The sequence below is a fragment of the Bactrocera neohumeralis genome, unplaced genomic scaffold (genome assembly GCF_024586455.1).
Source record: "Bactrocera neohumeralis isolate Rockhampton unplaced genomic scaffold, APGP_CSIRO_Bneo_wtdbg2-racon-allhic-juicebox.fasta_v2 cluster09, whole genome shotgun sequence".
NCBI classification, from domain to species: Eukaryota; Metazoa; Arthropoda; class Insecta; order Diptera; family Tephritidae; genus Bactrocera; species Bactrocera neohumeralis.
In genome coordinates this window covers 32,640,105-32,655,762 of record NW_026089622.1, presented here as the reverse complement: position 1 = coordinate 32,655,762, position 15,658 = coordinate 32,640,105, and the positions used below count along the sequence as shown (strand labels likewise).

The 15,658-nt window shown below is 37.6% G+C and overlaps 2 protein-coding genes across 2 annotated transcripts in view; both read left to right on the top strand.

Moving 5' to 3' along the window:
* LOC126764044 (dnaJ homolog subfamily C member 16) overlaps positions 1-9,385 on the top strand; it is a 384,131-nt gene extending 374,746 nt beyond the window's left edge. The window contains exons 9-10 of the mRNA XM_050481781.1: positions 4,294-4,676; positions 9,084-9,385. Coding sequence (XP_050337738.1) covers positions 4,294-4,676; positions 9,084-9,299 — 599 coding nt within the window. The 3' untranslated portion in view covers positions 9,300-9,385. The remainder of the gene's footprint in view (positions 1-4,293; positions 4,677-9,083) is intronic.
* LOC126764244 (uncharacterized) overlaps positions 1-15,658 on the top strand; it is a 480,626-nt gene that overhangs the window by 438,990 nt on the left and 25,978 nt on the right. The gene's annotated exons all lie outside the window — the stretch shown is intronic.

Here is a 15,658-nt window from a genome sequence, read left to right as displayed (position 1 = left end):
CTGTCAACAAGGAATACTAAATGAGTGTTATGCGTCATTTGCGCTAAGCTATTCGTAAAAATAGGTGCGATTATGGGACTACAACTCTTGATTTTTGCACCAAGATTCACATAATTTAGCTCCTTGTGACTCCTGGCTATTCAGCAAACTCAAACGACCATTACGGGGAAACCGTTTTGTGTCAACTAAAGACATTAAAAATTAATAGCTACGCGCATTGAATGCTGTTCCAAAAATTGGCTTTAACAACTATTTCGAGGATAGACGACGGCAAAAGATGACATGGTCTTCACTGTGGGACTGGATCGCAAAAAGAGGACGGCCGTCGATGACTAAAAAATTTCATAGGTGTCCATAGGCACAATGGTCGATTTGCATTTAGAGCACTACCGATTGGATTTGGGTATAAAATAATGTATCTATGTTCCATCCATTCAGTCACAAATCGAGACAAAACCACATTGCCACATATAGTATTTACTATTAGAAAAAGCGCTTGCACTTTTGAATGAAAAAGACAATCGAAATTTACTATTGGTTTTAGAGAAGAATAAGCGAATCTGTAATGATATTTCCGCAGTACTATACACAATTAATAATCGTAAACCAAAGACTGACTTTTCAAAAGCTGTGTTTATTATACGGCAGTTACTGTATTTATGACATACAATTATACACTAAGAAAGAATCATGCCACCATTGGGAATGCGTCAGAAAACTTCTTTGTGTCTACTTCTATCGCTTTTTCTTTTGATATTTGAAAATTGATGTCACTTTATTTTGTAAAGTAGGTAGCAAAATGCTTTAAGCCTTTAATAGTATAAAAATGAGTTCAATGCGAAAGAACTCAAAAAGCCCAGGTGTTGGTTCGACCAGGGTTATTTTTTTGAAGCGCAGCCGAAGGTCAGCAGTGCAGAGAGAATTTCTATGCCAAAAATATACAGTATGAACACCCCGGTGTTGGACTGACCAGAGTTTATTTTTCGAAGGGCGGCCGAAAACCTACAAGGCAGAAAGGAGTTCTGTGCGAAAAACTAATAATGTGTTATTTATTTCCTGCCATTGTGTTTTCTTTATTTCTTTTGTAAAATATGTAGATAAGGTAACACTGATTATTTGTTAGAATGCAACCCTTTTGTTATTGTGTTTCGCACAATTTAATATAAAATAAATCGGTGGATACGAAGTGTTGGTGGATATAAAAGTTAAAAATATAAGTGTAAAAATAGGAGAAATACGCATTATAAATAGTTGACTCTCCTATCCGTACGTACTAATTTTACCGCTGAAATCGGGGGATACTATTCAAAACTTTAACCCAGGTAGTTCTTCCATAATGATTAGACACAGCGATTATTATTGTTTTATCGATAATATCTTCATTTCACTTTCCAAACCGTGGTGCATCTTTGATATTAAAATTACTGGTACGGAATCGACGAAATCAAAATTACCAGTGGTAAGTTATTTCAGTATCCTAACCATAAACACTACTTATTATAAATTTTCGCCTTTACTGAAAAAAACTAAATTATTATGCAATTGTATTCTCTATGCTGGTATTCATTAAAAAAATTCCCTTTTACACTCGTAATATACATCATTAATGTGCTAACAATTATCAGGAAATGGATCGCTGTCAAATGATAATTATCACATATGAGCAGTTCGCTGAAATTCTCTTTTTCGCTAAAATTTCTCTTTCTTTATTTAGCAAACTTAGTTCTTTCGAGGTTAGCCGTTTTTGTTTTGTACCGGGCATTGGTTATTAGAAATAAAAAACGGGCTTATAGATTATATTTCAAATGGGTATAAACACTCTATCCTTGCATATGAATTTTTTTTATTTATATATTTATATAAATATGTATTTATGTTATGGGTTACCCCGAGTATTGGCTGGACCAAAAAATTATTTAGGTAAAATTATTTAGTCTGGTAACTTGGGTTCAAAAAATCGAATTTTTTTTTTTTGCTTAATTTGAAGGTACAATGTCTTGAGAAGTCAGTAGTTCCGACCAGAATGACATGTCTATAGATTAAGTATAATCAAGAATATTTAATTTCAGATAACATCAAGAGCCAAAATCACCCGGGCCACCCACGTGCATTTTTTTTGAGGTTCCAACTTCGAGTGACAATAATATAAGTAATAAAGTATTCAATTTTTTCAAATAAATTTTTCAATATGTAAATAAAAACCTTTAAAAATTCAAGATAATACGTTTTTATTTTCCTGTTTTCCACTCTCCAAAGAAATCATGAAAATAGGCATAAATTACCAGACTACTACCTTTAGAGCGCGGCCAATAGCCGATAATTCAGAAAGGACACGAAAGTGCTTCAGTCACACCGGGCATTGGTTCGAATAAGGTTATATTTTTAGAGTGCGACCAAAGGAAACCAACGCAGAAAAAAAATCACGCGAAAGTACAATATTTGGTTTCTAAGATGTGGCAACGCTCGTTTCCTCATAACTGTAAACCTTCTAACGTTTTCAACTATGAGTGTGTTAAGAGATTTTTACATTAACTAATTTATCTAAAAAAACACAAAATAAAAGTGAAATGTGAGCTTATTGCAATATTTAAAGTGTGTATTTGAATATACCATACGAAAATATGTAAAGTGAAAAATGTTAAAAAATTGAGTTAAACATTGTGACATGTGTTAAGGACTGTCCCGTAAAAAATTGACCCTTTTATTCCTTAAGATTATGACGTAACTGTTTATGGCATTAGTCTCAATGGGGACTTGTTTTTTTCTCTATAATCTGACGATTAACAAAATGTATAACATTTGGTGTCAACACTTCAAACTATTAAGATGTCTAGCTATCAAGAAAAAGTGCGCGAATTGGTTTTGTCCACTTACCTGGAAAATCCAGAATTAAAATATTCAGTTATAGCTAAAAAAAACTGGAGCATCGGAAAGTACTGTTAAAAGGGTTGTTTCGAATTACAAAAAGGGTGTACCTACTACACGAAAAAAAAGTTCAGGTAGAAAAGCAGGTGCAGAAGGAAATTTGGCAAAAAGAGTGAAGGAAGTTTTTAAGAAGAATCCCAACACTTCAGTACGAGATGTTGCTGTTAAAGCAGGTACCTCTAAAAGTACTGTACAAAGGATAAAGAGTGATAGTAAGCTAAAGACATATAGAGTTCAAGGAGTGCCAGATCGTTCCGATGAAAAGCAATTGGTTGCTCAAAAACGAGCTCGAAATTTGTATGAAGGATACCTAACAAAATTTGACTGTTGCGTGATGGACGACGAAACCTACGTTAAGGCAGATTTCAAACAGTTACCGGGGCAAGAATATTATACCTGTATGAAGAAGGAGCAAATACAGAGAAAATTTGAGGAAAAGAAAATTACCAAATTTCCCAAGCAGTATATGGTTTGGCAAGCGATATGTACTTGCGGTTTGAGAAGCAGTTTTTTTGTAACACAGGGCACAATCAATTCAAAAATTTATATTAGCGAGTGCCTTTAAAAACGTCTTTTGCCATTTATTCGCGAACATGAGGGTACTGTAATGTTCTGGCCTGATTTAGCAACCTCTCACTATTCTACAGCTACCATGGAGTGGTATGAAAGCAATAATGTCAATATTGTTCCAAGAAAAGCGAATCCACCTAATTGCCCAGAGCTTCGACCTATTGAGAGATATTGAGCTCTAATGAAATGGAATCTCCGGAAGAGTAAAGGTACTGCAAAAAATTTACAAGATTTTAGAAATAAGTGGCGAAGGTCGTACGGTACTATCGATGAAAACACTGTGCAAAACATAATGAAGGGCCTTAAGAAAAAAGTAAGACATTTTTACAGAAAATAAAAATTTGTTAAATGTTATTTGTAATTTGTAATCTCTATAGAACTCATTAATAAGAAATAAAACAAGACTTTGAAAAAATTCTTTGGTTTTCTTGTTATTAATGAAAAACGAAGGGTCAATTTTTTACGGGACAGTCCTTATTTATACAAGTTTTTGAATTTTCAATTGCGAATATTTTAAAAAGTATAAGGTTTCGCAACATTATTTTTAAATATTCCTCCTCTGGAGAATATCCCTTATCAGCACATACCCATTTTATACCGGAATTCGTTGTCAGTCCCCGACCGCCAAAGTAAATGGAATCGTTTCAGTTAATATTTTGCAAAATTATTTGCATTGTAAATTAGAGTAAAAATTTGTTTCTGAAAACACATTGCCAAGTATTAGCTGTGTAAAAATGTATATACATACTTAATTTGAAATACGATTTTATTTAAATGTTTGAAAATGATTTCTTTTAGCTCTGAAGCATAACCGCAGCCCTCCGGAGTTGAAATTACATGAACTTAGAGCTGAAAAATATAATGGCATGGTTCGGTTGTTGAAACCGGGATGTAGAACTATAATTTTACTTACCGATATAAAAACGCGACCTAAGCTAATTCCTTGTTTTCACAAAGCTGTCTGGCCTTACCGGAAATCCAAAACACTATTATTCGGTCATATGCTTATTGAAAAGGGGCTGTTATGGTATTCTGAAATGCTAAGGTTGTCTTTGTGCGAATCAAAGACATTTAAGATTAATCCCCGGAACTGTGTTGGTACCGTAATTGCTTTGAATGGTCACAGAAAATATTTTTGCATGTACCACGCTAAACACCCAGAGACGAACAGTGATAGAAAGGTAAGTACTTTACTCTTTGTAGCGAATTTATAAAATTGATAGATCTGTGATCAAATTGAAAGGTGAATTTTTAATTAATACGTGTGTTCCGAAACGGTAGAGTTTTTTTTCTGTAAGTTGGTAGTGCTGTTAGTGACATCCATGCTAAATTTCACATCAAAATATTCATTAGTATTTGAGATACGCGTCGTTTTGTGAGGCTCTATTTGTGAATTCTTCGATTTTTACTATGTCTGAATTTATTGAGCAAAGAAGTGCGATAATGCACCATCTCATACTGCATTGGTTATTCGTGATCATTTCGCCACATTTTCAACTAATATGGTGCCGCAACCATTGCATTCGCCTAATTTACCTTCGTGTAACTTCTGGCCTCTCAGCAAATTCGCATGACCACTCCGAGCACACCGTTTTGACTCAATTGAAGACATAAAAGCTGAATCGAAGAAGGCCACATGGTCATCACGACGAAGGATTTTTTAAGTGTTATGATGACTAGAAGATTCGTTGGCATAAGTGTATTGTAGGAGGAGGGGATTACTTTGAAGGAGATGAAATGGACAAAATTCACCTTTCAATTTGATCACAGTAGTATATTAGAAATCGAAAAAGTCTTTTCGTATTTCTAATCAAACTTCAACTTATTTTTTTATATTTATAATAATAATTCTTTATTTATTTTGTTTATACATTGCAACTAATTCAAATAAAAGAAAGGACTAACAAGCAACTTGAATATAATTACAAATAAACAAAACTACTTTGAGAGTATTGGCTAATTTGAAAGATCGCAGGGTTTGAGGCGTTTGAGTCGTCTTTGTGGTCCATCTCTAAAAGTTAACATAGCTACTTCTTCGTTACAATGCTGTAGCAATCTTGCACTATGTGCTGTTGCAATTTTTAATATTTCTGCGTTAAGGGGGGAGCCTGATTTAGAAGCTTCAAAAATCGATTTTTGATGCTTAAATATGTATGTAACTATAAACCCAAGAAATTTCGCTTTAATCAGTTATTTCTTTCCTTCCCAAAAACATCCTCAAAAAAATCGATTCTTTGAAGCCTCTAAACCAGGCTTCCCCCTTAATTGATTTTACGACTAGATCACGCTCTATATCAGCATATCTACAATACCAAGGCGCCTTGACAATTAGTCTTAGTATTTTGTTTTGAAATTGTTGGATGACTTTCTTATTGTTTGCGTTAGTACATCGCCAGAGTTGTGCACCATAGCTCCATATCGGTCGGAGTATTTTCTTATAGATAAGTAACTTTTTCTCGATGGATAACACTGATTTGTTACCGATTAACCAATTATAACTTTTGAGTTGCATGTCCAGCTCTTTCCGTTTGCTTTTTACGTGAACTTTACACCGTTGCTTAGAGTCAAGCGTCATTCCTAAGTATTTAGCGGAATTAAAGTATGTACGGTATTCGTGCACCGTCTATGAAAATTGGTAAGTGCTGTATCTTGTTGTATGTGAAAACAATGTGTACAGACTTAGCTTCATTCAGTTTTACCTGCCATTTCTTTGCCCATTGTAGGACTGTATTCACAGCTTTTTGGAGATTAGTAGTGGACTCGTGTTCACTACTACCAACAGCAAGCAACGCGGTATCAGGTCGTGCGTGAATAGAATATAAAGAAGAGGGCCCAAAACACTACCTTGTGGAACTCCTGCTTTTATTTCCCTAAGGATAGAATACTTTCCTCCTTGTTTAACGCGAAAGTAGCGATCTGATTAATACGATTTTATGATGTCATAATGGTGTTTCGGTAAAATTAATTTCAGTTTCGAAAGCAGTCCTTTGTGACAAACTTTATCAAACGCTTTTTCAACATCCAAAAACACAGCAGAACAGAATTTTTTTTTCTCAAAGGCTTTTTCAATAATGTGTGTAATCCTGTGGAGTTGATCAATCGTAGAATGGTTGGCTCGAAACCCAGACTGATGTGCTGGAGTTATGGTTTTTCGTTCAATGATTTTACTGATATGGAGGTTGCTATATATATTTCTGGCCTAGGCAACACTAAGTGTTGCCAGGTGCAATCTGACATTTCCATTGGAAAGTTTGACATTTTTTAGCATAACATCACTCAGAACGTTTTGTCATTTAATCGTGAATTGTTTTATTTATAGGGAATTAAAAAATTAATCTCGGCCAAAAAATGGAATTAACTCGTGAACATTTTCGTGCGATCATTTTTCACAACTTTCGACGTGGATTATCACGACAAGAGTGCATCATGAACAATAATCTTTGTATGGCTATGAAGCACCATCCTATAGCACTATGAAAAACTGGTACAACGAATTCAATCGTGGCCGACGCTCGCTCAAAGACGAATTCCGTGAAGGTCGTCCAAAAACAGCCGTAGTGCCGGAAAACATCGATGCCGTACGTGAACTGATAATGCAAGACCGTCATGTAACATACCTTCAGATAGAGGCATGCCTATGCATTTCTCCCACCAGCGTACATTCGATATTGCATGAACACCTGGCCGTAAAAAAGGTTTGTTCTGGTTGGATCCCGCACAATTTGACAATCGCTCAAAAAAAGGCTCGTGTGGATTGGTGTAAAGAAATGCTGAAGAAATACGATCGCGGTGCTTCAAAAGACGTTTATAAGATCGTCACAGGTGACGAATCATGGACCTATGCGTATGAGCCCGAAACAAAACAGCAGTCGACCGTGTGGGTCTTCCAAGGCGAGCCAAATCCAACGAAAGTTGTTCGTGGAAGAAGCACTTCGAAGCAAATGGTCGCCTGTTTCTTCGGCAAAACTGGTCATGTGGCGACTGTTCCGCTTAAGCAACGTAGGACGGTCAATTCTGAGTGGTACACCACCATTTGTTTTCCTGAAGTCTTCGGAGAAATTCGAAAAACGAACAAGAGAAGACGAATCATTGTGGACCATGACAATGCGAGCTCTCACACATCGGGTCAAACCAGCGCCTTTTTCACCGGCCAAAACGTCGAATTGTTGGGTCATCCGCCGTACAGCCCTGACTTGGCACCCAATGACTTCTTTTTATTCCCACACATCAAGAAAATAATACGTGGTCAACGATTTTCGTCGCCAGAAGATGCTGTTGAAGCATTCAAAAACCATGTTTTGGAGGTGTCTCAATCGGAGTGGAAAAAGTGTTTCGAAAATTGGTTTGAGCGCATGCAAAAGTGTATAAATCTTGATGGAGAATATTTTGAAAAACAGTAAAACCATTTTCGTTGATAAATATTCCTATTTTCATTATTAGACCAGAAATATATATAGCAGCCCTAGTACGTTTTATGAGAATTTTCTCAAAAAGCTCCGATATTATCGGTAGAAGTGATATGGGTATGTAAGAAGATACTTTATACCCTGGTTTTCCTGGTTTTGGAGACATGATAACTTCAGCAATTTTCAAATAAGTTGGCAGGTATTTAAGATGAAGCCGTGTTAATATTTTTGATAATTTTTACTATACTTATTTGAGGAAGCTGTTTTAGGACCTCGGTAGTAATCAGGTCGTAACCGGGGGATTTTTTATTTTTCAGATTTTTGATTTCCTCACTTAGTTCACTGCTTGTGCAACTTGAGATTTCTTCGCTTTCTTGACTAGCAGTGGGATAATCTACGTGTGTTTCATATGGGGAGAATATTTCGGCTAAATAATCCGAAAATACTTCCGCTTTTTTGAATCGTCTCTGGCCCAGTTATCAACACTTATTTTAATGGGACATACTTGAGTTTGTGGTGTTTGTAGTCTTTTACAGCTTTTCCAAAGAGAATAGTCGGAATTTCTTCCATTGCTTAGGGACCGAAGATATTTTGCGAAACTTTTATTTTTAAACCTCTTAATTTTCCGATTAAGATCTTTAGACACTTTATTTAAAATAAATTTATTAGCTGGGCAACGAGTTTGCTGCCACTTTCGTCATAGCTTTCTCTTTAATTTAATTATTTCTCTTATATCATTAGGATATAAATTAATTAATAATATTAAATAAATAAGTAGATATGTACCATTTGTCCGCTAGAGACATTATTCCATCAGTAGAAATCGAAATTTCCAGAACCGAAGCGAGCGAACCATTGTTGTGCTACACGAACTGATTCGGCATCGCCACCGTAAACTTCACAAATTTCAGTGGTGGCTTGCGTTGTATTCTTCCCTCTCAAAATATAGCGAATTTCTTGACTATTTTCGCTAATTTTTGAACAGCTGTAACTTTTAATTTTTCAACTTTGATTGGTAGCACTGTAGATATACGACTGCAACGACATCTATTAACAAAATACGAAAAGACTTTTTCGCTACTCAATATTACATATTACATTTTTTAACAAAACAAAATAAAATTGCGAAGCGTACACATTAATGTAAACGTTATCAAGAGATATGTGTTCTTTCTTTTGCAGCGGTTAATGAAAATGAAGAAACATCTTGAGCGAGATACTACCGATCCGGAAATAGGGGCATTTGTTGAAGTTCATTCAGATGAGTCGGACTGCGAGCAAAAAATCTTATTAGAGGAAAATCTTTTGGATGGTTTAAGTAATTGGTTGGACAGGTTATTTGAAGGATCTACTCATAGATACAGTGTCAATTACTGGCCAGATTTTCCAACTAAATAACTTTCTAATGTTGTTTGAAATTAAAAATACTTGTTTTTTCATGCCGTAAAATAAATTGTACAAGTTGCCATAGGACTTGAAACTTTCTTAACGGTATTAATAACTTACATAAGTTATCTATGTATATATAATATAATGTTAATCGTTTTTGCATATTGTATATGGAGACATAAGATAAGTATTAATATTACAGATTTTATTAATTTCTTAATTTGCTAAACGTTATTCAATTAATTACTAAATTAATCACAACATTTTCTTCCTATCAAAATTAACTATTAAACGGAGTGGAGGTCTTCCTCTTCCACCCCCGATGGGTACTGCGTGGAATACTATCTAAGCAGGTGTGCTTTCGTCCATTCAGACGACATGATCTAGCCGCTGTCTTTTAATTCGCTGAACTCTGTCAATGTCATCGTATATCTCATATAGCTCATCTTTCTATCGAATGCGATATCCGCCGAGGCCAACGAGCAAAGGACCATACTTCTTTCGCAGAATCCTTCTCTCGAAAACTCGTAACGTCCATCCTCTGCACCATATATCAGGACGGGAATAATGAGTGACTTATAGAGTTTGGTTTTTGTTCGTCGAGAGAGGACTTTACTTCACAATTGCCTACTTAGTCCGAAGTAGTACCTGTTGCCAAGAGGTATTATCAAAAGGGAGGTCTCTCATCTGAGGCTGTTTAAACTTTTTCATTGGGGTCGTTTTACAGTGGCGGGTCCCAAGCCACGAAACACATCGTGAAAGAGGAGGAAAAAACTGATATGATCTAAATAAAGGCACAGCTGAGATCAAGGAGTCTGGGTTGAATTTCTATTGGCATGCAAAACTAATAAATACTCACCTTTGAAAAATGTTAAAAACAAATAAGAAACCTTGTGAAAAACGGGATCCAGAAAATGCAAATTTTATAATTTTCGAAATTTAATTTCTTGAATAAAATCGGATAATTTTGGTAACAGAAAAGCCCAATCATACAATAATCACCATCATCATCCGCATTGAAGATCCTCTAAACCCAAATTGAAATCAATTAAAATATCTAGTCAGTATTGCTATTAAGAAATTTATCTCCGTATTATGTATTATTAAAATAATGCAAATTCTACAAATATTTTTTTAGAAGTACATAGGCTATACTTAAAAATTAAACCTTGGACTAAATAACAATATTGTAATTTTTTATGTAAACATAGGTATTTTGTTGTACATATTTTCATTGCTAAATGCTGAAATATTGAGACAGCTAACATACAAATATGTATGTTGGACCAAACCAAATGTATGAGTGTGGACAGTGGCGGATTTGCCCTAAGGCCCAGTAGGCCCGGGCCTAGGGCGGCAAATCGTGCCAAAGAAATCATTGATAACAACAAGATTAACAAGAAATAACTCAAATGCAAAGTATCTTAACTGTAGTCTTATATAATCTTCCTAAATCACTATTTTTGCGAATCAAAGTATAAATAATTTCGTACATCGTACATATCAAGTATCTAGGAAGAATAGGTACTTAGGTACCTAACCTATTGTTATTACGCGCGTGTCAGTCAAGCTCGTGCGGACGCGCGTTTAGCAATTGTTCTCTCAATTCCAATGAGAGAAGAGTTGGACATCTCTTTATCTCTGATAATTATGTTGGCTTGTCATAAGCTATCATAGCTTGTATGTTGAACTAGAGGCATTGCCAGTTCATCGCATTTTTCATTCACAATAGCTATGATTTTTCCAAAAAAAGTAGTTGGCAATAACGTTCATTGTGACAGACGAAAATGTAAAAAAACCGAAATTACGAAATTTTGTCTTTTGTTTACGTTAAAATTAATACAAATTTGAATATTTGTTATAATTTTTATGTATTAATACCATCAATTGAATAAAATAAATATATTTAATTAATTTAAGATCCCGTTTACAAATTAAAGAATTCAAACTAACCTTTTCTCCACATCAGACATTTTGAAACAAATTGAATAGCAGCTGACTGTTCCCGCCCGCGTTGCCAACACACTTTTTCTCGAAAACTCGTAACGCCAACTCATCAGATGTTGTCATCGTCTACGCTTCTGCACCATATAGCAGAGCGGGAATAATGAGAGGCTTATTGATTTAGGTTTTGGATCGTCGAGAGAGGACTTTACTTCTCAATTGCTTCAGTTCAAAGTAGCACCGATTGGCAGAAGTTATTGACATTGTTTTCGCTGTTAATACTGGATCCAAGATAGACGAAATTATCTACGACTTCGAAGTTATGACTGTCATCAGTGACGGATTTGTTAGTTGACTGTCGACGCGGATAGACGTGCGTGCGCATCGTTGTGATATTTAAAGTGTATTTTCGGTGGAATTGTTTGTGCGATCGTGGGTTGCGAGGGTTGTTGGCCGCGAGTGTTTTGCGCGAGTACACATTTTTGTGCAATTTTGTGCATTTTTGTGTACTGACTTAACGGATGAGTAATATTTTTTATTAATACTACCATATATACGGACAACGTGGTCATCCACGTTGTTGTTATTGGCGGAAGCTTCGCACGGTTCTAGTGTAGCTCCGTGTTGTTGGCACTCTTGCTGACAGGACTGCCTGCCAGTAGTTATGTGCTGAGCATCTGGTCTTTAGTTGGCTCAGTGCCAAGAGGATCTGGACAGGATTGCCCAAAGGGTGCAACCGTCTGTCCAGTGTTGCAGATTGCGACTCCTGTGAGGACCAAGTCAGCCATGTGGCGGCTGTCAAGAGGATTACGGGGGAATTAACCGGGCTGGTGTTCGATGCGAAGAACTTTGATGTAGGGACTGCGAAGGGGCTCCTGGAGCTTGCCTCAAAATATGAGGCGCTCTTGATGACGGTTCTAACCGAGAATGCCCATCTTCGCGGTCAAGTCGATAGTGGTCAGGAGTAAGGGACCCGCACCTTACTCTAAGGAAGTTATTAATAAAGTGGTCAAAGAGGTGGGACCCTCACTTGGTGTGAGGATCCACGACGTGCGATCAATTAAGGGTGGTGGAGCGGTTATTCGCACTCCCTCTGTTCTTGATAGAGAGAGAGAGTGGCGAATAACAAGAAATTCGGGGAGGTGGGGTTGGACGTCTCTATCAACCGGAAGTTCGGTCGTCGGGTGGTGGTCCAGGGGGTCCATACGAAGATCTTCCATGAAGAATTCATAGAGGAACTACTCCGGCTGAACCTCCAGGATTTCAGCCCGGCGTCCCAGAGGACTGACGTGCGGATGGTCAGTCGTCCCTGGAACGGTAGCACCAATGTCGTCCTGGAGGGTACGGACAAGTTGATGTCCGTCTTCTTGGAGGCAGGTCGGTGCTACATAAAGTGGTTTTCCTTCCGGGTGCGACGGGATAGCCCCGTCGTTGGCTGCTTCCGTTGCATGAGATTTGATCATCGAGTGGCTGAGTGTAGGGCCAAAGCAGATGTCTGTCGGAGGTGCGGTCAAGAAGGCCGCAAAGCTGCCAATGCACCCCATTGTCGCAACTGTGAGTTTAAGGGTAGACCAGCTGGGCATCTTATGATGTCAGCTGTCTGCCCTATATATTGTGGAATTGTTGAGCGCGCCCTCGCCAGACACTGATGGGATGGGATCATCCAGCTCAACTGTCAGGGCTCTTATGCCGTAATGTGTGAGTTGGGGGGTTGCATGGTTGAGGGTGGGTGAGGTATTGCTCTACTCCATGAGCCCTACTCCACCAATGGTGTGGTTCGGAATTTTCCTGGGGGTTTTAGGGTCATCACTGACCTTAGAGCTAACGCCGCAGTAGTTGTGAATAATCCACGCTGCGATTGCGTAGTTGTGGATCCTTAACAACTGGGTATATGTGTTGCGATAGAAGGGGAGTTCGGTAGGATGATTTTCGCTAGTTTTTATTGTAAATATAGCGAGGCCCTAGAGGCCTACCTGGGCTACATGGATAAGCTGCTACTACTTCCGAGTAGCAGTCCATTTATCCTAGGACTGGATGCGAATGTCTCGTCCTCGATGTGGTTTAGTAAGGTATCCCGGCATTCGTCTGGATACCAAAGCCACAGTCGAGGCGAGGCATTAAGCGAATGGGTGGTGGCTAAAAGCCTCCACATTTTGAATGAGCCGAGCGAATAAAATACGTTCGACGGGACTGGGGGCATAAGGGATGTGATGCAGGTCTTGTTATGTGCCCCCTCTCTTGACCTGATTGACATACAGCGTGCTGTTGCATTCAGGTTAAGAAGGGGCTTGAGTGTGTCATTGTTGCGGAATGACTGGATTTCCGACGATGATGTGGAGAGGGAGGGATATCTAAGGAGCAAGAGGCTCCTAGATGATAGGGTTAGGCGTAGGTAGCAAGAACGTTGGGACAATAGTCCCAACGGCCGAGTGACGTACGAGTACATTCGGGACGTAGGGTTCGTTGAGGATAACTCAGACTTCAGATTTTGTCTGAGTCTGGGTTTCCTGCTTACGGGGCATGTGCCTCTGAATGCATTTTTGCATCAGAGGCACCTTTCGGATCCGTCTGGGTGTTTTTGTGGGGCGGGGTTAGAAAATTGGTCGCATTTAATTGCGGAGTGCCCGATGTACTTTGACATTAGGGATCTGGGTGATATGGGGATTAGCTGGACTGATGGACGATTAGATGTTAGTGGTGTGATCTCCACCAGTCGGAATACCGATCAGTTAGGGCGAAGGCGGTTAGCTGGAATTAGCGTTTAGTTTTTGTTTGATTGGTGTGTGTATGTGATGAATGTATGGAGTCCAACCCCTGGCCAGCAGTCCAGAGCCGTATGGAAGCTCAACTGGTTGTAGTTTCGGCTACGAGGTCTGACCGGAGACTTACTTCTGGTACCACGGGGAGCAGGAGCCCTTGGAGGTAACTCCAACCTGCTCATGCGGACTGGCCCCTCGGGGAGTATCGTGGTGGTTGTGGTTAAAACCCAAATCGCGGGAAGAACTGACTTTGTTAGTTGAATGTGGAGTTGCATTGCAACCGGGTGCCGGACCCAAAGCACGGCAGAGGTTTTAGATGGGCCTCGAACCATACCAAGGTGGTTAGTGTGTCCATTCCACACTGCCAATTGGTACTGAAAATGCGTAGCATTCTCAGGGCGCTGATGAACGCATTGATTTGATCCGCTGTGCTTTTGAGCGCCGTGGAGTAAGGCTGTCGTCAGCAGGTGCCCATGTAAATAAATAAATTTTTCTTTTATTACAATTTTCTTGTTCAATATTTATTGGTTTTTCTTTTGTAACTGAATGATAAGAATTGTTATAATATTCTATTGCTTTGCCAAGTTTTTCTTTTATACTAAGAGATTTTTGTTCAATCATTAAAACTCGAATTTTTTCAGAAATAGTGTTATGCAATCTCTCAATATCGGCATTGCCAGTGTGGTTGTTAGGCTTCACTAGATGAAAACTTATATTTTCAGGTTTTAAATAATCTTTAATATTTACACTTTTGAATTCATTATCGCAAATTAATTTATTAAAATGTCCCTTTTTTGTTATAGTTTGATTGATTCTGTCTTCAAGGTAATAGGCAACAGCAAATTTTGAAAAGCGATCAATAAATGTCAGAAAATTTGATTTTGTATTTGTGTAGACATCCATATGTATTATTTGTTTTATGTCTGTTGGAGTTTCAGTTAAATGGAATTCGGCTTTAAAGGGGTATTCTGGTTCAGAAACCCGAATTTTAGGTTTTTTTTTTGACGCGATAAAAAAAATCAAAAACTATTTCGATTATCAAATTTTTACATGCTTTTATTGATATTCTAAGACATAAATAGTATAAAAAAAAAAATTAAATTAAAAAACTTCAGGTCGGCGAAATAGAGACTGATGAAACAATGGCTTGTCCTGGTGTGCAGGAGATAAATCCTTTCCGTAACCTAAAATAAAATTGATGCGAAATCCGTGAAGAGTAAAAGTGTAGTTATCGCACTACGAAACGTTTTAGAAAACAAAAAATTACAAAATGGTGGAGGTTTGAGAAAAAAGTTTCGTATTTTCATTGTTTTTTTTGTGGTTCGGAATTTTTAAAAATAAAAAACAAAAATTCTTTTAAAAGCTCTTCGTAGTGCGATACTATAATGTGTAAGAAAGCTCTGTGTAAAATTTGATGTGAATCGGTTTAGTAGAACTTGAGATATCATGCACACCGTTTCGAGAAAAACGCGCAGTAGGAGTCGGAGTCACAAAATGAACTGTAACTCGGGAAATAATTTGAATTTCAACAAATCCTCTTAGGGACATTTTCTTCAAGGGTTATACTATAAAAATATGCAAAAAAAATCGATTTTCTTCGAATTTCTAAAGCAGAATACCCCCTTAATTGGATTTCTAACAAATTTAAATTTGGTACAAGTTGAG